This window comes from Mobula hypostoma, chromosome 15 (genome assembly GCF_963921235.1).
Source record: "Mobula hypostoma chromosome 15, sMobHyp1.1, whole genome shotgun sequence".
Lineage (NCBI taxonomy): Eukaryota > Metazoa > Chordata > Chondrichthyes > Myliobatiformes > Myliobatidae > Mobula > Mobula hypostoma.
Window position 1 is genome coordinate 32861520 of NC_086111.1, and position 22010 is coordinate 32883529.

The 22010-nt window shown below is 40.8% G+C and overlaps 1 protein-coding gene across 2 annotated transcripts in view; it reads left to right on the forward strand.

Annotated features, from left to right (window-relative positions):
- chl1b (cell adhesion molecule L1-like b) overlaps window positions 1-22010 on the forward strand; it is a 945006-nt gene that overhangs the window by 555806 nt on the left and 367190 nt on the right. For both annotated transcript variants that reach the window (XM_063067891.1, XM_063067890.1), the window contains 2 exons: window positions 11258-11359; window positions 12413-12604. In XM_063067891.1, coding sequence (XP_062923961.1) covers window positions 11258-11359; window positions 12413-12604 — 294 coding nt within the window. The remainder of the gene's footprint in view (window positions 1-11257; window positions 11360-12412; window positions 12605-22010) is intronic.

Genomic DNA, 22010 nt, shown 5'->3' on the forward strand with positions numbered 1-22010 from the left:
CTTTGAAATCTACAATAGAGAATTATTTACCTGTTTCATTCCTGCAATGTTTTCAGATTCTAAGTAAATTTCTTTAAAAAAAATTGTGCTGATAATATGTGTGCTTAAAATATTTATTTTATTTGGAGCATGGACATTTTAGTAATCAGGACTAGCTTCCAGTGCATATTTTATTAATCAGCATTAAAGGTTTTTGCAACTTAAATTATCAGTATCAAAGTCAGTTTTAAAATCCTCAGCCATTTCCATTAGTTTTTGGCTGTTATCTCTCACTCTCTCTGATCCTTCACTTCTTAGTTCCTTTTATGCTCTCTTCCATCAGCAAGTAATTTCAAGATAGTTGCACTGGAACAAAAAGCAAACCCATGGAAAACCTGGACCTTATATTTAACACTTGTCAATGTAAACACAATGACTGCTGCAAAGAGCTGCACTTTCAATGGGAGAAGACATCAATCCCTCTAGAATTGCAACCTTGTGAGCATCCTGTCAAATCCTCTCAAATCAACTTTCACAGCGCAAGCCATTGTGTGAATGTAGAAGACAGTATAACTTAAATATGCTAGTTTTGTTGTTTATAACAATTACCCTAATCTGTTTAATTCCTGCCAGTACTTATTTTAACGGTGTGACAACAAAAAAGTAATGCTGATATTTAGTGATGTTCTTACAGTGAAAGAAGCACATAAAAAAGGCAACTCTGAATCAGTTGGATTGTGTGATGCCACTTCTGTTATAGTACTGGATAAATCATGGGGGTCAGTTGCCAATAATATAGAACAAACACAGATTAATCTTCACTTCAAGTATTTTAAAACAATAGAATGCACTGAGCATTATATAACCTGTAAATCAGCAATGTCGGTATAATGGTTTTTGACTCACTGCTTTCTCAACCATTCATTTAGATACTGAATTCTGAAGTACTTCCAACCTAACTGGTATTGAGAACAAAAAGATCTGTCATCGTTTGAGTTTAGTTATGTAAACCCTGAGAACTGCCCATAGTCATGACTGAATCCTGTGATACAACCACTTTCCTGGCTGGGTGCTGAACAGATAACAAAGCCAAAGCCTTTGTTACTGCCAGTAATTAAAGACGATAGAGATTAGAAAAGGGTATTTGAGGCCATACTTCAAAGATAAATCCTGAGAATTGTGTAGTTCTACGTTGCTGAAGTATTTTGATGTGCATTCTGATGGGCAAATGGGAAAAGTAGCACAGAAACAGCTTGCAGAGGGTCTGGCCTAATTCAACCAGACCCAGCTACCCAGAAAGTAAAAAGTGTGGTGCTAACAGTTCACACTGTACCAAGGGGTGATGTGGCACCTGAAAATGTGTAAAATTCCCTCATCAACAGACAATAGGATGGATGGGATGACCAACTTGTACATTTGGAGGTGGCTGAGGCTACCTTGGTGTTTCTTGGACACTGGCCTCTTTGGGAGGAATATGTTGCATCTGCCACTTAGATCTGTCAGCCTGAGGTGCAAGCAGGAGAAAACTCGACTGGTCATTGAGCTGAGTGAGTCCACCGACCCGCTCATGAAGAGTGCCAATGCCGCAATCCATACCTTGCATAAATGGAGAGCTCAAGCTGAAATAAACCAGGCCATCAGCAGGCTGCAACACCAGGAGGTTGTTGGTAGAGTACAGGCTGGACATGCAGAACTTGGCTGGGGGAAGGCAGCACGTTTCTGGTCCAAGGTGTGGAAGAAAGAGAGGAAAGCCATGGTAGTAAAGGAGGTGACAAGGACAGAGCAGGAGTGATACAGGGTGATGGCAGTGGCACAGGGCCGCCAGAAAAGATGACTAACATGGGAGGGCATCATCAACAGGTCATACAGCTGGTCTGACCTATGGAAGGCCCCACAAGCCAGACTCAGCTTTCTCATCAGGGCAACTTATGATACCTTGACCTGCCCCCGAAATCTTCACCAGTAATTCGGCAGTGAAGACAGGTGCCCCCTATGTGATGCTACCAATGCTAACCTCCAACACATCCTGGCAGGATGCAAGTCTGGGCTGTCCCAAGGGCATTACAGATGGTGGCTGACCAGATCCTAAAGAAGCTGGCAGAGATCCTAGAGACCTGCAGGCAGGATGCAAGAAACTGCCTTTCCCCAATGGGATGATAACTCATCCCACTTGTTAATGCTGGTAAAAGCACTGAATGTAACCACTCAAGAGCTCCTTCAAGTCTCCTCTCCACAGATAAGGAGTGGAACATGAGGGCTGATCTCGGCAGACAGCTACAGTTCCCCACGGAGATCACCACCACATCTCTCTGCCCAGACATAGTGCTGTGGTCCTTGTCTGCCCAAAACAGTCCTCTTCATTGAGTTAACCATCCTATGCGAGGAAGGTATGGAGGCTGCCTGCGAGTGGAAAAGGCTGAAGTTCTCAGACCTGACAGTTAAGTGTAAGGAAGATAGCTGGAGGACCATCACCTATCCTTTGGAGGTAGGATACTGGGGCTTCATCAGCACATCGACGACAAGGTTACTCCATGATATGGCCATGACTGGAGCGAGACTCAGGAGGGCCACCGGAGAGTTGGCTGAAGAGGCAAAAAAGGGCAGCTTTTGGCTGTGGCTGAGGAGGAAAGACACAAATTGGGGGACTGACTAACCCCATTGAGAGCTGAAGAGTGGCAGGGAGACATTCCTGCCACTGCTCCACCACCAGGAGGTGTACCAGGGTTAAAGGAGCAAAACATCAGTGAATGGTTGTTCCTGGCTGATGACCCTGTAGCTGACTTAAGGGCACTGTTGGAGGTGTGCAGACAGTAATGCCAAGCATCTTCCTGTAAATCACATTGCAAACCAGAGAAGTAATTGCAAGATATTATCAACAATTTGCTTTGTGCCTGATCAGTTATTGGCAATACTGGCAGGAGGCCATATTAGGATTAGGTGGTTTTAATCTTAAAACAATGAAGGGAGCCAGTTATTTTTTTTTTTAATAAATAGAATTGACTCTTTCTAAGTGTGCTCACAAGGCAATTATGTATATTTTAGGAAATGTGAGGATGTGTGTATCTTTTATGAATTCAGAGCAGAGTATTTTTAAAAAATCTTTAAAATACCCTTCAAATTTAAGAAGGATTATTTTTCCTTTGAGAGGCTTAAACCAGATGGCATTTGGCACAAGAGAACAAACTGGGCCAGAGTTGAGTAGACAAATCAGTTCATATATCCATGGTTTGAAATGGGCTCTTTCAATCATCACTATCAAAGTGGAAGAGAAATATAGAGGGGTCTATCAATTGGAGAATATTCATTGATGCCAGGGCATTAAAAGGGAGTTGGTAATTATCACAACAGCCTTCAATCAAATGGCCTGATCGGATGCCTTCAACCGAATGGACTGATTACCAATAACATCCCCTTGTCCTTCCTCCATAAGCTCTGGATGTCAATAGTTTAAACTTGCCAAAGTGTATTCAGTTCTTTTCCAAATTAAAGCCCTGCATCAATCCACATTCAGTTCCAACACATACCCTTTGACATAGCTTTTTTTTAACTGTGATAAAATTCTCTCCACTGGAAAGAAGTGAAATGTCACACAGTAATTCTGCATTCCCAACATTGGTATCCGCGCAGTACGAGCCATGTCACCATGGGTTACTGCAGCCCATCCTCTGTGCCGGCAGCTGAACCCTGAGACGGTCTGTCAGCTGAACTCTCAACATCCTTATTTCCAGTAGGTCAAGATTCATCCACGTTACTCCACACTCAGGGGTGGTATCGTAAACTATTGATTGACAGAGCAACAGACGCCAAGTTATTATATATAATGCCACTGTTAATTGATCTGGGCTCTCTGCTCTACATTAAAAGTCCTTACTCCCCCAAACCTTTGATGACATATGAATAACCAACTTTGGAATGTTTGTTTTTCTCATTTATCAAATGATTTCTCACTATTCTGCTGGATAAAAATAACACAGCTATTGACTAATAAATAATATAACTTGATTGATTAAATAGTATAAAACAAACGTTTCATGGTTGCTAAGGTGGGCACCTTTTTCCAGATCTGTGCCTGCTACAATGAGCAAATCCTCTTCAATCTTGCCATGTGTGTGGTGTGAACTAGCATACGTTGTGAGAATGATCCTCTCAGCAAAATGTAAGCATCACTGTATCATTCAAAGAGGATCAGTTGTAGAAGATGAATCCTCATTTAAAGTCTGCAGCGTGGCAGCTTTGGATGCTGAATGGAATGGCTCGCAATTAACAGCTGAAGCATTAGTCACACATTACCCAGGTCTATGCTTTATATGCAGCCTTGGATGAAGCAGTCTGTAAGCAAATCCAACAGAATCACTGATATTTATGATTTATTGTCACACACCTAAAAAAACGCCCAAGTCTTAAATAAATGTTTGAACTGTTTATTGATTGCAAACTAAACTTGGGACTAGATTATTTTATACATAAGATTAAGATTGTTGAATTTTCAATGTTTTATTTTAAAATTGATTGACCTACAAATCCAATCGCAGAGTTGTGTTTTTTTTAATCAGAGCTGTGCATATGGAAATTGTTTTTCTTTCCCTTGAGTGGAGTGTAATAATGCTAATTTCCAGCTGGAATCAGGTCACTCAGAATCTTTGATTGGTCATTTCCCCTTTAAATCACATTTGTGAGGATCAGCTATTTTCTGCATCAGAGACATCAGTAATGATGCATTTCTGTATGCCAAGAGAAATTAGTTCACTTTATTCTGAAGCACGCTGTTCTGTCTTGTCAACCAGCTTCTCATAATTGGAAACAATTTATGAAGCACTGGCTTGGTAAGAAGACCCATCTAATTTATTTACTTGTGTGTTCTCGTCTGACATTTCTCTGTTTTGACAATTCTAGCCCAATCGGCAAAACCTATATATAAAGTCCCTGTGCCCACAATTTATCCATTCCATCTCCCTGTCATAAAACACCATGTTCAAGTACCATAACATCTGATTTGGAATCAACCATCCTTCATTATTGTATGCCATTGTGGGAATGCCTTCACCAGGACGACTGAAGTGTTCAGAATTTTTGAAGCTGATTATTTCGGAGAGAAGATTTTTAGGAGTGGCTTTGGAGAAAAGATTTTCAGAAGCAGAGAGAAAATTCTGGTGATAGTGGTGTTTGTAGATATGTAGAAGAGAATGCATAGCACATAGTTGGTACATGGATGCTATATACCTGTCAATCAACCTCCATTAAGTAGATACTAGTGCTCAAAGATAACAGCACAGACTTTGCAGTTATTACATTATCTTCAGTTTGGATTCAGGTGAAGGACTTGCGGCAAAGTCCAGAAATGGACTGATAAGCAAAGATGAGCAGAGGTGCCTCTTGTCACACAAATGACCATATCCAGGGTGAGGAAGAAGTCAGAAAAGAATTTCAATTTGATTGATGGATATTGAAGATGAGTGGGCTACATAGGATTGGAAGAAAAGCCGGGTCCTCTTAGCTGAGGCAAATGTATAAAAAAGTGAGCTCAACAAGACAAAAACTTTTTAAGAAGACAAAATTAGGAAACTGAAGGCTCTGCTGAGAAACAACCAGATACAGTCAAATAGGGGAAATTTATAGTAACATTGGAGGCAGTACAAAGGAGATTCATTAGACTAAATCCTGGAAGGAAAGGGCTGTCCTACAAAGAGAAGCTTAATCATTTGGGCCTGTATTCCTTGCTGTTTAGAAGAATGATGAGTAACTTTATTTAAACATGGAAGACCCTAAGGGGCCTGGCAGGTTATATATTAAGATGTTTTCAATAGTGGGACAATATTGAAGAAGGAGACATTGCTACAAGACAAGGGGCTGGCAGAGTATGGTGAATCTCTGGAATTCTCTGCTACAGTAGGTGATGGAAGAGGAAGTGATTGAGAAGGGTAAATGAACAACATTTGAAAGACACTTGGACAGGTACACAGATAGAAAAGGTTCAAAGGGATATTGGCCAAATGAGGGCAAATGGGACAAGCCTAGATGGGCAAATTAGTAGGCATGGACTGTTTGGGCTGATGTGTCTGCTTCCGTGCTGCATGACTGGTAGAAGTATTTGTAATGGAGGTGGATAAATATTCATTATATTGAGGAATAGAGGATATGGAGAAAGAGTACAAAAGAGAAACCATAACAACAGGAATTCTGCAGATGCTAGAAATTCAAGCAACACACATAAAAGTTGCTGGTGAATGCAGCAGGCCAGGCAGCATCTCTAGGAAGAGGTGCAGTCGACGGTTCAGGCCAAGACCCTTCGTCAGGACTAACTGAAGGAAGAGTGAGTAAGGGATTTGAAAGTTGGAGGGGGAGGCGGAGATCCAAAATGATAGGAGAAGACAGGAGGGGGAGGGATGGAGCTAAGAGCTGGACAGGTGATAGGCAAAAGGGATATGAGAGGATCATGGGACAGGAGGCCCGGGGAGAAAGATGGCGGGGGGAACCCAGAGGATGGGCAAGGGGTATATTCAGAGGGACAGAGGGAGAAAAAGGAGAGTGAGAGAAAGAATGTGTGTATAAAAATAAGTAACAAATGGGGTACGAGGGGGAGGTGGGGCATTAGCGAAAGTTAGAGAAGTCGATGTTCATGCCATCAGGTTGGAGGCTACCCAGACGGAATATAAGGTGTTGTTCCTCCAACTTGAGTGTGGCTTCATCTTTACAGTAGAGGAGGCCGTGGATAGAAATGTCAGAATGGGAATGGAATGTGGAATTAAAATGTGTGGCCACTGGGAGAACCTGCTTTCTCTGGCGGACAGAGCGTAGGTGTTCAGCAAAGCGGTCTCCCAGTCTGCGTTGGGTCTCGCCAATATATAAAAGGCCACATCGGGAGCACCGGACGCAGTATATCACCCCAGCCGACTCACAGGTGAAGTGTTGCCTCACCTGGAAGGACTGTTTGGGGCCCTGAATGGTGGTAAGGGAGGAAGTGTAAGGGCATGTGTAGCACTTGTTCCGCTTACACAGATAAGTGCCAGGAGGGAGATCAGTGGGAGGGATTGGGGGGACGAATGGACAAGGGAGTCGTGTAGGGAGCAATCCCTGCGGAATGCAGTGGGGGGGGAGGGAAAGATGTGCTTAGTGGTGGGATCCTGTTGGAGGTGGCGGAAGTTACGGAGAATAATATGTTGGACCCGGAGGCTGGTGGGGTGGTAGGTGAGGACCAGGGGAACCCTATTCCTAGTGGGGTGGCAGGAGGATGGAGTGAGAGCAGATGTACGTGAAATGGGGGAGATGTGTTTAAGAGCAGAGTTGATAGTGGAGGAAGGGAAGCCCCTTTCTTTAAAAAAGGAAGACATCTCCATCGTCCTAGAAGGAAAAGCCTCATCCTGAGAGCAGATGCGGCGGAGACGGAGGAATTGCGAGAAGGGGATGGCGTTTTTGCAAGAGACAGGGTGAGAAGAGGAATAGTCCAGATAGCTGTGAGAGTCAGTAGGCTTATAGTAGACATCAGTGGATAAGCTGTCTCCAGAGACAGAGACAGAAAGATCAAGAAAGGGGAGGGAGGTGTCGGAAATGGACCAGGTAAACTTGAGGGCAGGGTGAAAGTTGGAGGCAAAGTTAATGAAGTCAACGAGCTCTGCATTCCTGCAGGAAGCAGTGCCAATGAGTCGTCGATGTAGCGAAGGAAAAGTGGGGGACAGGTACCAGAATAGGCACGGAACATAGATTGTTCCACAAAGCCAACAAAAAGGCGGGCATAGCTAGGACCCATACGGGTGCCCATAGCTACACCTTTAGTTTGGAGGAAGTGGGAGGAGCCAAAGGAGAAATTATTAAGAGTAAGGACTAATTCCGCTAGACGGAGCAGAGTGGTGGTAGAGGGGAACTGATTAGGTCTGGAATCCAAAAAGAAGCGTAGAGCTTTGAGACCTTCCTGATGGGGGAATGGAAGTATATAGGGACTGGACATCCATGGTGAAAATAAAGCGGTGGGGGCCAGGGAACTTAAAATTATCGAAAAGTTTAAGAGCGTGAGAAGTGTCACGAACATAGGTAGGAAGGGATTGAACAAGGGGGGATAAAACTGTGTCGAGGTATGCAGAAACGAGGCCACACATTTTAATTCCACATCCCATTCCCATTCTGACATGTCTATCCACGGCCTCCTCTACTGTAAAGATGAAGCCACACTCAGGTTGGAGGAACAACACCTTATATTCCGCCTGGGTAGCCTCCAACCGGATGGCATGAACATCGACTTCTCTAACTTCCGCTAATGCCCCACCTCCCCCTCGTACCCCATCTGTTACTTATTTTTATACACACATTCTTTCTCTCACTCTCCTTTTTCTCCCTCTGTCCCTCTGAATATACCCCTTGCCCATCCTCTGGGTTCCCCCTCCTTGTCTTTCTCCCCGGGCCTCCTGTCCCATGATCCTCTCATATCCCTTTTGCCTATCACCTGTCCAGCTCTTGGCTCCATCCCTCCCCCTCCTGTCTTCTCCTATCATTTTGGATCTCCCCTTCCCCCTCCAACTTTCAAATCCCTTACTCACTCTTCCTTCAGTTAGTCCTGACGAAGGGTCTCGGCCTGAAACGTCGACTGCACCTCTTCCTAGAGATGCTGCCTGGCCTGCTGCGTTCACCGGAAACTTTTATGTGTGTTGCTTGAAAAGAGAAACCATGATCATATTGAATAGCGTAGAACAACCATGATCACACTTAACAGTGGGGCAGGCTTGAAGGGCCTAATGGCCTACTCTCATTCTTGTTTTCTTGTGTTCTTGCAGTGTTCATGGTAAATATGACTTATCCAGCTCCCAAAGATATCAGCTCTACAAATGAAGCTCTTTCAACCAAAGTTCAAATATCCCAATTACAGCAGAGAACACTTGCAAGCAGTTGGGGAGTTCTGGCCAAGTTTTTAATGTATTACCAGGGGATTTTAAAGACAGATATTCCAAATGTCTTAATAAGTTAGATCAGCAAATTCAGCAGAGGTGCTTTTATACCTTTTCTTGAAAATATTGCGGAATTTTTCAAGAGTGGAAATAATGAAAACTTGCATATCTTTCAGAACATTGTAAATAACAATGCATATCTTGAGAAATAAACAACTCTTCATTTTCTGTATTGTGTGCTCATTACTTGTATTCTGTATGTAATATATTAAACATGTATAGCAAGTAATGATAATACAGGGAGTTATATCTGCTTTATTAAGCAAGTTAAACAGTTCATCAGAAGTCTACATGGCTTTTGTTAATCCAGGGTCTGAGTTCGTAAAATCTCTGGCACAAGTGTTTTAGTGAAATACTAAGCTCCATTACTTTAATGTCAATCACACATAAATTCTACTTTCAAGAAGCCAAGGTTTAGTGTAATGAAAGAATATTACTTCTGTGTGCATAGAAAATTTGAAAGCAAGATTTGGAATTCCTACCAATGTTTAAAAGTCAGATCTCTTTTTCTTAGTTATTGACATGTTTGTGTAGGGAATGTAATATATGGCTTGCTAGACCACTTTAGGGAATGGCTGAGAGTCTATCACATTGGTTGATCTGAAGCTGGTTACAGCCTAGATTCGGTAAAAATGGCCGATTAACTTCCGTGAGGGATGTTGGTGAACCTGATGGCTGTTTATTGATCCAGTACCATAACTGATGGTGACCTATCATTCCAGATTTATTTACTCAAAATTAAATTCCCCAGCTACCAAAAATTTGAACTGATGTTTCTAGATCATTAAGCTCCTGAATGCATTTCTAAGAACATAGCCACACTGACCCACACTCACCAAATAATTGTTAATTCTTCTGTGAAAGGTCAATATCTTGAAACACTAACCTAATTTTAATCCACATATACTATTTGACCTGTTTATAACTCAATCATTTTTTGAGTTACACAGCTACTATTTATGTTGACTCATTCTAAATCAGTGTATTCAGTAACTACTGAGATTAATTCATTGCAGTCGCCATTAAATACAGAACTTACTGTTTCTCAAGATCCTTCAATGATTTTCGACATCTTTGGCCATATCATACATCTCAACTGTCCTAACATTACTCATGCCTCACTGGCTGTATGTGACTTCACTTCTTTCTGTTCCAATAAAATCAATAGATATCTTTCATTAGTTTTACTTCACAAATGGTTTTTTTAAATGTTGTTCTTGTATCTTGGAAACTTCTAATCTTCTCAAAGATGCCAGTTTATTTAACATCTGGTTGATCATTGCATCACCTATCTGCTTCAATGTTGTGTGATGATTGCCTTTTGTCTAGCTGAGACCAAGCATGAAACATCTCCAACAATGGCAAAAGCAAGTCTTGTCCATGTATGGTAGAAATCATGGATCCTAACTCTAGATTCACTTACCTTTCTGGATGGACTATATCAACCATCTGGTATAGAGCCCACTTATGCTCTCTTCCCGTGTTGATTTCAATGACACAGTAGCAGAGAAGCAAGTGCTGCCAGCCCACAGCTCTAGTGAATACTGATCTTGGATGCTGTCTGTCTGCGGCTTGTGCTTCTCCTTGTGACAGAGCATGTTTACTTCAGGTGATCTGGTTTCTTCCTATCTTAAAGGCACATGAGTAGGTTAACAGGCTGCTGTAAACTGCCTAAGCAGAAAGTTTGGTGGATGTATGTATATGTAAGAGGATTTTAACAATATAAAACATGCAAAATTGATGTTACATATTCGGTGATGTGGCCATGCCAGATCTCTAAATAAATATGGAAGTCATAAATAATATATTTTCGAACAGGCAAGTTATTAGCTGTCAGTTTTTTTTCTATTTAGCAGTTTTATTGAGAAATCTATTGTAGTTCATCATCGTATAACTGTTCATTACGTCTGGAACTTGAATGTAACAAATTGTTCTGTTATTTACAAACAAGACAATTATCCTGATTTCTTTTCCTCAGATTTTTTTTTCATTCCCTGCTGGTAGCTTGTGACACCACAAATAAATCCATTTCAACTCAAGGCAAAGTATTGATTTTTGTTAATCTCAGGAAGTTGGTAACAACATGACATAATTAGTACCACAGGTATAACTACATGAAGCAAACAGAAGATGTATAAGGATTGATTTTTTTTCATTATTATGCATTTTTGCTTCATTATTTATAGATTATCTGGAAGGCTTTATTATTATCTCAAAGCAAAAACGAAAAAGTAAATTTATCCTTGAGCAAAACTCATAGAATATTTAATACATTTGGATTTCAATATTAAGTATGAACTGCTTTTACAAATATTATTGGCATTTAAAAACACTATTTCTGACAGATGTTCCAGAGCAACCAGAAGATTTGAAGTTATCTATTCTGCAAAACCGGAGTATACGATTAACATGGGAGCCTGGTTATAGCCACAATACTCCTATAACAGGTAGGTAAAGCTTAATATTTGATATACATTTTTCTTTTTTTAAGTGATGCTCAGAGAAAGATCATGGTAAATATAGGAAGCTCAGATTTGGATCTGATGCTCAGTAAATGGATATGAATTCTTCTAGTTTAGATGACATTGGGTTTGCAGATGAAGTAATGAAAGAATGGAGCAGAATGCATTGCACAGGACTATTTTGGTTATACAACAATTTCCTAGCTTTGTATAAAGTAGCAAAAGCTAAGCCTGAAGGGGATAGAATTGAACAAGAGCAAAGGATCCCCTTTGGAGTAAGGTTATTTGGTAGATGCATTGGATTTTTACGAAGGTTCAACAGTGAGAAGAAAGTCTTTGTTGACGTTGCTACCTGCAAAAGGAGGAAATAGTTACCTTTCACTATTGACAATACCATCAGAGGTGTGTGCTAAAAGTCATTTGTAATAATTTTCATCTACACCAAATTTGGTTGTTAACATATTTTCTGCTGCAGAAATAGATTGAGGCAAATATCACATGCCAGTCAGAATTATTTAACTTTTACATGTATTTTTGATGGAAAACATATTTCTATTGTGCTTAACATATGATTGAATTTCATTACAATATGCAAACAGATTAAAATGGAATGTGCATAATTTTGTAACTTAAGTTTTCATTCAACAGTAAGCAAATATGACAGCTTCAAATTAAGAATGACAGATCTCCATTATGTGAAGTGTTAGTCCAGCAAGTTTCTGGGGAATACTGCTTTTATCATGAATTGCTGTCTCAGAATAAAATTTTCACCTGTGACCCAAAATAGACTAGTTATCAAGGTATACAATTTCAAGCAAACTATCATTGATTTATTTCTCATAATAATTGAATTACAATGAAAGCTCAGCAAATTGTAATTTTATCTTGTTCCTTTCTCCAGGAGGTGTTTCATTAGCTGAGTATTTATAGCAGTATTTTTTATTTTAGATTTTTAACAGCTGCACCATTTTATTTATATATTGCTGACTTGCATGTTACTTACTGGGTTTCTTCACCTGTGAAACATTATTTTTATAGAATTTATTGTGGAGGAAAATACATTTGAACCTGGAAGATGGCATGAAAAGACTAGAGTTAATGGAAATCAAACTTCAGTAGTGTTGCAACTCTCCCCTTATGTAACCTACCAGTTCCATGTATTATCTGTAAATAAAGTGGGCAAAAGTCATCCGAGTGTGCCTTCAGAAAACCACACAACAGAGTCTGCAGGTATGTAAAGACAAATAGTTGCTTAATCCTCTTTCATTAAAGTAAAACTTGAAAAATACAATGCGTTACAACCATAAAAACAAAGATTAGCAATATAAAGTATTTATTCTCTCAGCTAAGATTTTGGAAAATTTTCAGATTGTACATTGAGAAAATTTAATCATTGTTTATGAGGGTATTTCAACTTCTGACTTTTTTGAAAAGACCAGATGTGTTTGTGCTCAATTAGTTTTCTCTGATTCATATTCATTAACCTAGCTGATCTATATTAGTAGCTTCGTATCTCATTCTGTTGTTGATTTTTCATTCTGATTCTCTGTTTTTACTTTTTGCCTTTCTCCTGGCCTTTGTTAAGTAATGCACCTCTCTACATTTCTTCATCTCCCCTCCTCAATATGCAGTCTGGATTTTTACAGATTGTTTAGTGCTTACCATACAGATTTTTAGCTTTGTAAAGGTTGCCTATAAAGAATGAAAATCTTCTTAATCTAGAAACAAATTGAAATTTCTCTACAGTTAGTTGTTTAATGACCAATATAAAGACATATTATTCTTTATATTGGAGTAGCAATTTAAGATCAAGTAATTGGGTTACCTAACATGAGAAGGGTTAAAATAGAGGACAATACATTTTCTGGCAAAATCTGTCTATGAAATTTCATTATGTTGAAATGGACTCTAAATAATCGACAACTTGTTATCTAAAAATAACAACTCAGTTCCTTTATAAAATGAAGAAATGTTCTTACTTTTATAATAATTTAAAACAACTTAAGTTAAGTCGTGTGTTCACTAATGGTATGAGACATTGCAAGGAAAATAACTATTTTGCAGAGTAGGTAGTTCATTTGTCACATTCATTTTCTTCCCAAAAATATAGAATTCACTGGAATTAAATGAGACTCATTGGTCTTTGTCAGGATTTACACATGAATAATATTTACTTGGAGTAAGTGTGAATCATTCCAGCGAGGTTTCAGAAGTGGAAATGTTATCACAAAACAGATGAAGATAATTGACAAGGAAGAAAGTCCAAGATTAATTATCAGTTGATTGATCATTTAACTGATCAATAAACTCATTACGGATTTATTATTCTTGTTGTCTTTGTGAGAATGCTTAATCCACTTACTTTGTGCCCAGAGTCAAAAATGTCACCTTTCATTATCTTGACGAATACAGAATTGTATAAATAAGGATGTCAGGAGGAACAGAACTGCTTCTATTCTTCAGGACTGATACAGTTCAAAGTTCAAAGAGAATCTATTATCAAAGTACACATATGTCACCACATACTATCCTGAGATTCATGCTCTTGTGGGTATTCACAGTAGATATAAAGAAATATAACGGAATCAATTGAGAACTACACACAAAGATTGTCAAACAACCAATGTGCAAGAGAGGACAAACTGCAATACAAAAAAACACAAATAATAACAATAAATAAATAAGGAATAAATAATATGAAGAACATGAATTAACATAGAAACATAGAAAATAGGTGCAGGAGTAGGCCATTCGGCCCTTCGAGCCTGCACCACCATTTATTATGATCATGGCTGATCATCCAACTCAGAACCCCGCCCCAGCCTTCCCTCCATACCCCCTGATTCCCGTAGCCACAAGGGCCATATCTAACTCCCTCTTAAATATAGCCAATGAACTGGCCTCAACTGTTTCCTGTGGCAGAGAATTCCACAGATTCACCACTCTCTGTGTGAAGTTTTTCCTAATCTTGGTCCTAAAAGGCTTCCCCTTTATTCTCAAACTGTGACCCCTCGTTCTGGACTTCCCCAACATCGGGAACAATCTTCCTGCATCTAGCCTGTCCAATCCCTTTAGGATTTTATACGTTTCAATCAGATCCCCCCTCAATCTTCTAAATTCCAACGAGTACAAGCCCAGTTCATCCAGTCTTTCTTCATATGAAAGTCCTGCCATCCCAGGAATCAATCTGGTGAACCTTCTTTGTACTCCCTCTATGGCAAGGATGTCTTTCCACAGATTAGGGGTCCAAAACTGCACACAATACTCCAGGTGTGGTCTCACCAAGGCCTTGTACAACTGCAGTAGTACCTCCCTGCTCCTGTACTCGAATCCTCTTGCTATAAATGCCAGCATACCATTCGCCTTTTTCACTGCCTGCTGTACCTGCATGCCCACTTTCAATGACTGGTGTATAATGACACCCAGGTCTCGTTGCACCTCCCCTTTTCCTAATCGGCCACCATTCAGATAATAATCTGTTTTCCTATTTTTGCCACCAAAGTGGATAACTTCACATTTATCCACATTAAATTGCATCTACCATGAATTTGCCCACTCACCCAACCTATCCAAGTCACCCTGCATCCTCTTAGCATCCTCCTCACAGCTAACACTGCCACCCAGCTTCGTGTCATCTGCAAACTTGGAGATGCTGCAATGAATTCCCTCATCCAAGTCATTAATATATATTGTAAACAACTGGGGTCCCAGCACTGAGCCTTGCGGTACCCCACTAGTCACCGCCTGCCATTCTGAAAAGGTCCCGTTTATTCCCACTCTTTGCTTCCTGTCTGCTAACCAATTCTCCACCCACATCAATACCTTACCCCCAATACCGTGTGCTTTAAGTTTGCACACTAATCTCCTGTGTGGGACCTTGTCAAAAGCCTTTTGAAAATCCAAATATACCACATCCACTGGTTCTCCCCTATCCACTCTGCTAGTTACATCCTCAAAATATTCTATGAGATTCGTCAGACATGATTTTCCTTTCACAAAGAGTCCATGAAACTGAGAGCACAGGTTGTGGAATCAGTTCAGTATTGAAACAAGTTAAGTTGTTTGCGCTGGTTCAAGAATCTGATGGTTCTAGTGTAATAAATGTCCCTGAACCTGGTGGTGTGTGACCCAATGGTCCTGTACTGGCTTCTTAAAGCAGCAGCAAGAATACAGCATGGCTTGAATAGTGGGGGGTGTCATTGATGATGGATGCTGCTTTCTTGTGATGTCGCTCCTTGTAGATGTGCTCCACATTGAGGAGGGTTTTTCTTGTGATGGAGTGGCCTGTGTCTACTACCTTTTGCAGGCTTTTCTATTTTTCAGCATTGGTGTTTCCATGCTATACCGTAATGCAACCAGACTGGATACTTCCACTGTGCATCCATTGCTATTTGTCAAAGTTTTAGATGACACAACAATCTGTGAAAACTTCTAAGGAAGTAGAGACACTGCTATACCTTCTTTGTAATGGCACCTATGTGCTGGTCCCAGGACAGATCCTCTGAAATGATAATGCCAAGGAATTTAAAGTTACTGACACTCTTTACCTCCGATCCCGTGATGAGGACTTGCTCATGGGTTTCCGGTTTCCTCCTCCTATAGTCAATAACCAGCTCTTCTGTTTTCCTGATTTTGAGTGAGAAGTTGTTGTGGCACTATTCAACCGATTTTCAGTCTCCCTCCTGTATGCTGATTCATCACCACCTTTGGTGTCATTAGTAAACTTGAATGTGACATTGGAGCTGTGCTTAGCCTCAAAGTCATAAGTATACAGTGAGCAGAGCAGCATGCTAAGCATACAGCCTTGTAGTGCACCTGTGCTGATGGTGATTGTGGAGGAGATATTATTGACAATCTGAACTAACTAGGGTCTGCAAGTGAGGAAAATGAGGATCCAGTTGCACAAGGAGGTATTGAGGGGTATATCTTGGAGCTACTTGATTAGTTTTGAGCAGTGGTCCCCAACCTCTGGGCCACAGACCGATACATTACCGCGAAGAATGCAGCGGTACTGCCGATTGCATCGCCTCTGATCTGGGCCGACATTTATGTGCCGGGTGGCACCTAATTAATTAGCTTGTTTATTTTGGCTTTTTTCTTAAAGATGTGCTGGGTGCGTTCCGGCTACCACTGTAACGCTGCATTCTTCGCGGCAATGTCTCAGTCCACAGCCCAGAAGTTGGGGACCACTGGTTTTGAGGAGATGATAGTCTTGAATGCAGAGCTGTAGTTAATGAAGTTCATCTAGGTATGTGTATCTTCCTTGCTCAGATGTTCTAGAGCTAAATGAAAGCCAAGGTGACATCGGCTGTTGACCTGGGCAAATTAGAATGGATCCAAGTCAAACTTCTAAGGCAGGAGTTGATATATTTCATCAACAATCTCTCAAAGCACTTCATCACAGTGGATGTAAGTGCTACTGGGCAATAGTGTTTCAGACAGGTTACCATGTTCTTCTCGGGCACTGGTATGATTGAAGCCTGCTTGAACCAGGTGGGAATCACAGACTGCCAAAAGCCAGAGATTTAAGGAATCAGTAAATACTCCCACCACTTTATTAGCACAAGTCTTCAGTGCTTAGCCTGGCACAACAACTGGACAGGATGTTTTCTGTAGATTCACCCTCCTAAAGGTTTCTCTCATGTCAGCCTCAGAGACTGAACTCACTGGGTTACCAGGGGCTGTGGGAGCTAGTGAGGGTGTTCTGTCAGTCAAAGCAAGCATAAAAGGTGTTGAGTTTATCTGGGAGTGAAACCTTGTCACGTATTGTACTTCACTTGGTTGCTACAGAATCTCAACCCAAATCCACTTAACTGCACAAACACAACTTGACCTACAAACACAAGAAAATCTGCAGATGCTGGAAATCCAAAGCAAAGCACACAAAATGCTGGAGGAACTCAGCTGGCCAGGCAGCTTCTAAGAAAAAGAGTAAACCATCAATGTTTCAGGCCAGGACCCTACATCTGGACTGGAGTAAAAGATGTGAAAACAGAGCAAGAAGATGGGGGGAGGAGAGGAAGAAGTACAAGTTGGTAGGTAATAGGTGAAACCGGGAGCGGGGAGGGATGAAGTAAAGAGCTGGGACATTAATTAGTGAAAGGGACAGAGGGCGGGTGTTAGGGGAATGTGATCGGAGAGGGTAGAAGATCATGAAGGAAAGGGAAGGAGGAGCACCAGAGGGAGGCAATGGGAAGGTAAGGAGATAAGGTGAGAGAGGGAAACAGGAATGGGGAATGGTAAAGGAGTGTGGAGGGAGGGTTATTTACTGGAAGTTTGAGAAATCAATGTTCATGCCATCAGGTTGGAGGCTACCCAGGCAGAATATAAGACGTTTCTCCTCCACCATGAGTGTGCCCTCATTGTGGCAGTAGAGGAGGCCATGGATGATATGTTGGAATAGAAATGGGAAGTAGAATTAAAATGATTGGCTACCCGGAGATCCTGCATTTTCTGCCAGACAGATCATAGGTGCGAGGCAAAGTGGTCTCCCAATCTACATCAGGTCTCACTGGTATACAGGAGGCCACACCAGGAGCACCGGATTCAGTATATGACCCCAACAAACTCACAGGTGAAGTGTCGCCTCACTGGGAAAGACTATTTGGGGGCCTTAGTGGTAGTGAGGGAGGATGTATAGGGGAAGGTGTAGCAGGTGTCCCGCTTGCAAAGATGAGTACCAGGAGAGGGATAAGTGGGGTAGGCTGAGTGGACAAGGGAGCGATCCCTGCAGAAAGTTGTCGGGGGGGGGAGGAGGGAAAGAGGTGCTTGGTGGTGTGATCTTATTGCAGATGGCTGAAGTTACGGAGAAATATGTGCTGGATGCGGAAACTAGCAAGGTGGTAGGTGAGGACAAGAGGAACCGTATCCCGAGTGTGGCGTCAGGAGGGTGGGGTGAGGGCAAACATTCACGAAATGGAGGAGATGCGGGTGACGGCATCATTGGCAGTGGAGGAAGGGAAGCACCTTTCTTTGAAGGAGGAGGATATCTGATTACTTCTGGAATGAGAACCTGTGAGTCATTTGGGGCCATCAGCTGTATCTGATACTCATCTTGGAGGAGCAACACCTTATATTCTGTCTGGGAAGCTTCCAAACTGATGGCATGGACATTGATTTCTTGAACTTCCCAATTCCTGTTTCCCTCTTTCACCTTATCACCTGACCTGCCCACCACCTCCCTCTGGTGCTCCTCCTCATTCCTTTTCTCCCATGGTCGTCTACCCTCTCTTATCAGATTCCCCCCTCATCCAGTCCTTTATCTCTTTCACCAATTAATTTCCCAGCTCTTTACTTCACTTCCTCCCACCTCCTGATTTTACCTATCATTACCACCTTGTACTTTTTGTTCCACTCCCCTAACCTTCCTACACTGACTTCTCATCTTTTTTTCTCCAGTGCTGATGAAGAGACAGCCTGAAATGCTGACAGTTTACTCTTTTCGATAGATATTGCCTGGCCTGCTGAGTTCCTCCAGCATTTTGTGTGTACTACTTGACCCACTCAGTTTTTCCAGCAGTTTTCCCTTTGCTCCCAATTCCAGCATCTACTGCTTCTTTTGTTTCTGTTCATATCACTCATTTGTTTATTTTGCAGATGCAAGTGTGGCTACATTGTAAATTTCATTAGTTGCTGAAAACATCCCTGTGACTTAGTACTAGATAAAAATGGTTTTAGTTTTTAACTCAATGCCAGTAATGTTATTTGTTAATTTTCATAACCTCCAAGAATGTCTTGGATTATGGCTGACTGGCCGGAGGGATAGAGGTGACCTTTTCTAGTTGACTGGTGATGTTCTGCAGATATTGGGGTTGGGACTGCTTTTTTTTCATGTCATATGCCAGTGATTTGGATAACGGATGATGGATGATTTATGGCCAAGTTTGTAGACAATAAAAAAATATAGATGGTGGGGCAGGTAGTATTGAGGAATGAGGGATTCTGCAGAAGGATTCAGACAGATTAGGAGAATTGGCGCAGAAGTAAAAGATGGAATACAGAGTAGGGAATTGTATTGTCATCTACTTTCATAGAAGGAATAGGGGCATAGACTATTTTCTAAGTGGGGAGAAATTTCAGAAAATAGAAGTGCAAAGAGATTTGGGAGTTCTCTTGCAGGATTTCCAACAGGTTTAATTGCAGTTTGGGTCGGTAATAAAGAAGGCAAGTGCAATGTTAGCATTCATTTAGTAAGGACAAGAATATAAAAGCAATGATATAATGCTAAGGTTTTATTAGGTATTGATCAGGCCACACTTGGAGTATTGTGAGCAATTATGGGGCCCTTATCTACAAAAAGATGTGCTAGCATTGGAAAGGGTCCAGAGAAGGTTCATGACAATGATCCCAGAAATGCAAGGGTTAATATGTGAGCAGCGTTTGAAAGCTTTTGATTTGTACTGACTGGAGTTTAGAAGAATGAATGGGCATTTCATTGAAACTGGAATACCTAGACAGAGTGGACATGGAGAGGATGTTTCTTATAGTGGGGGAGACTACAATCAGTAGGCACAGCCTCAGAAGAGAAGGACATCATATTAGAACTGGGGTTCCCAACTTGGGGTCTGCAGGCTCCTCGATTAATGGTTTTGGTCCATGGTATAAAATAGGTTGGGAACACCTGCTTTAGAACAAAGATGAGGAGGGATTTCTTAGTCAGTGGGTGTTAAATCTGTGCAATCTATTGCCACAGATGACAGTGGGGGCTAATTTCAGAGAAGGTTGATGGTTCTTAATTACTAAGGGCATCAAACCCTACAGAGAGTAGGCAGAAGAGTGGGTCGAGAGGGATCATAAATCAATCATGATGGAATGGTGAATTAGACTTGTTAGGCCGGATGGCCAAATTCTCCTCCTATGTCTTATGGACCAATATCATTTTGTCAAAGGTAAACCATCCTGTAACCTACCATTCCATATGGAAGATATTTAAAAAAAAATAAACACTAAGTAATTTAAAAAACATTGTTTATTTGAAATACAGAAACAAGAATGTCATTCATCCTAATGGGTATTGGCTTGTCAGTTCTAATATATATATAAAATCTTCTGTTTCTGCCTTTTTCATTTAATTGCCAAGTAAATATTGCCCTTCCTTTAAGAATATGTTAATTGATTTATAGTCTCAATCCTTTGTGTGTTTTTTTATGTGTGTGTGTGGGGGGGGGAGGGGGAGAATTTGATTGCTTAATAATGGAAGGAAATCATTCCTACCTTCCTGTCAGTTAATTTCTAAAATAACTCTTGATCCTTACTGACTTAAAATCTAAAATTCAATTGAAAATTCCACCCAGATTTAAATTGGTCATTCCGGTAAATAATGTCAGACAAAAAAGACTGAGTATTTTTCCTGAAAATATCTTTCTAAATAAAAGCACCAAGGAGGAAAGGAGAATTCTTGCAGTTGTATGTATATTATCCGAATGTATTACATGCTGGCAAATATTTTTCCTCATTTTTGACAGGTAGATTAAATAAATAGATTTAAACCAACGATTTGCTTTGCACTGAATTGGTAAGTGTGTATTGCTTCAAAAATAGTGCAGGATTCCTTATAAATTTAACTTACTTTCATAATATGTAGGACCAATAATGACATGTTACTTGAGCTGTATTTCAGCACGACTGGATCTCAGAAAATAATTGTTCATTGCATGCAAGGCAGAACACTGTCAGTAATCAAACTGTTCCATTCTTTATGCTCACTGTGAGTCCTAGATTCACCAACTGTGGCTGGATAATTGCAAATAATCCCTGATGGAGGATGTCTGACCACCTAGCAGACCATGAAGGACCTGTGATCAGTCAGTAACTCTGCACATTTTTACAAATCTCAGCATAGCAATCAATCAAAACCTCTGTACTTCAATATTTGATGCTTTCATACAATTTCACCAAGCTGACTTAAGACACTGCAAAGAGCTGTCAGAAGAAAGTATATATTTTTTCAGATATTGTATATAAAGAAAAAAGAGTCAAAAGTAGATATTGTATTACTGAAAAATTACACTGGAGAGGTAGTTATGGGGAACAAGGAAATGGCAGATGAATTGAATCAGTAGTTTGCATCAATCTTTGCTATAGGAGACACTAGTAGGATGCTAGAAGTTCAAGACTGTCTGTTGGCAAAAGTGGCTGCAGTTGCATTACTAGGGAAAGGGCACATGGGAAGCAGAAAAGGTCTGAAGGTAGATAAATCACCTGGGTCAGATGGACTACACTCCAAGAGGTAGCTGAAGGGACCATGGAGGCTTTAGTAATGACTTTCCAAGAGTCAATAGATTCTGGCATGGTTCTGGAGGACTGGAAAGTTGCAAATGTCACTCCACTCCTCAAGAAGGGGGAGGGGGGAGACAAAAGAAAGGAAATTATTGACAAGTTAGGCTGACCTCAGTGTTCGGGAAGATGTTGATGTTGATTGTTAAGGATGATATTTCCAGGTTCTTGTATTCACATGTTAAAATAAGCCAATGTCAGCATGGTTTCCTTAAGGCAAAATCTTTCCTGACAAATCTGCTGAAATTCTTTGAGGAAATAATAAGAAAGATAGACAAAAGACAATTGGTGGATGTTGTGTAATTGAATTTTCAGAAGGCCTTTAACAAGGTGCTGCACATGAGGCAGCTTAGCAAGGTAA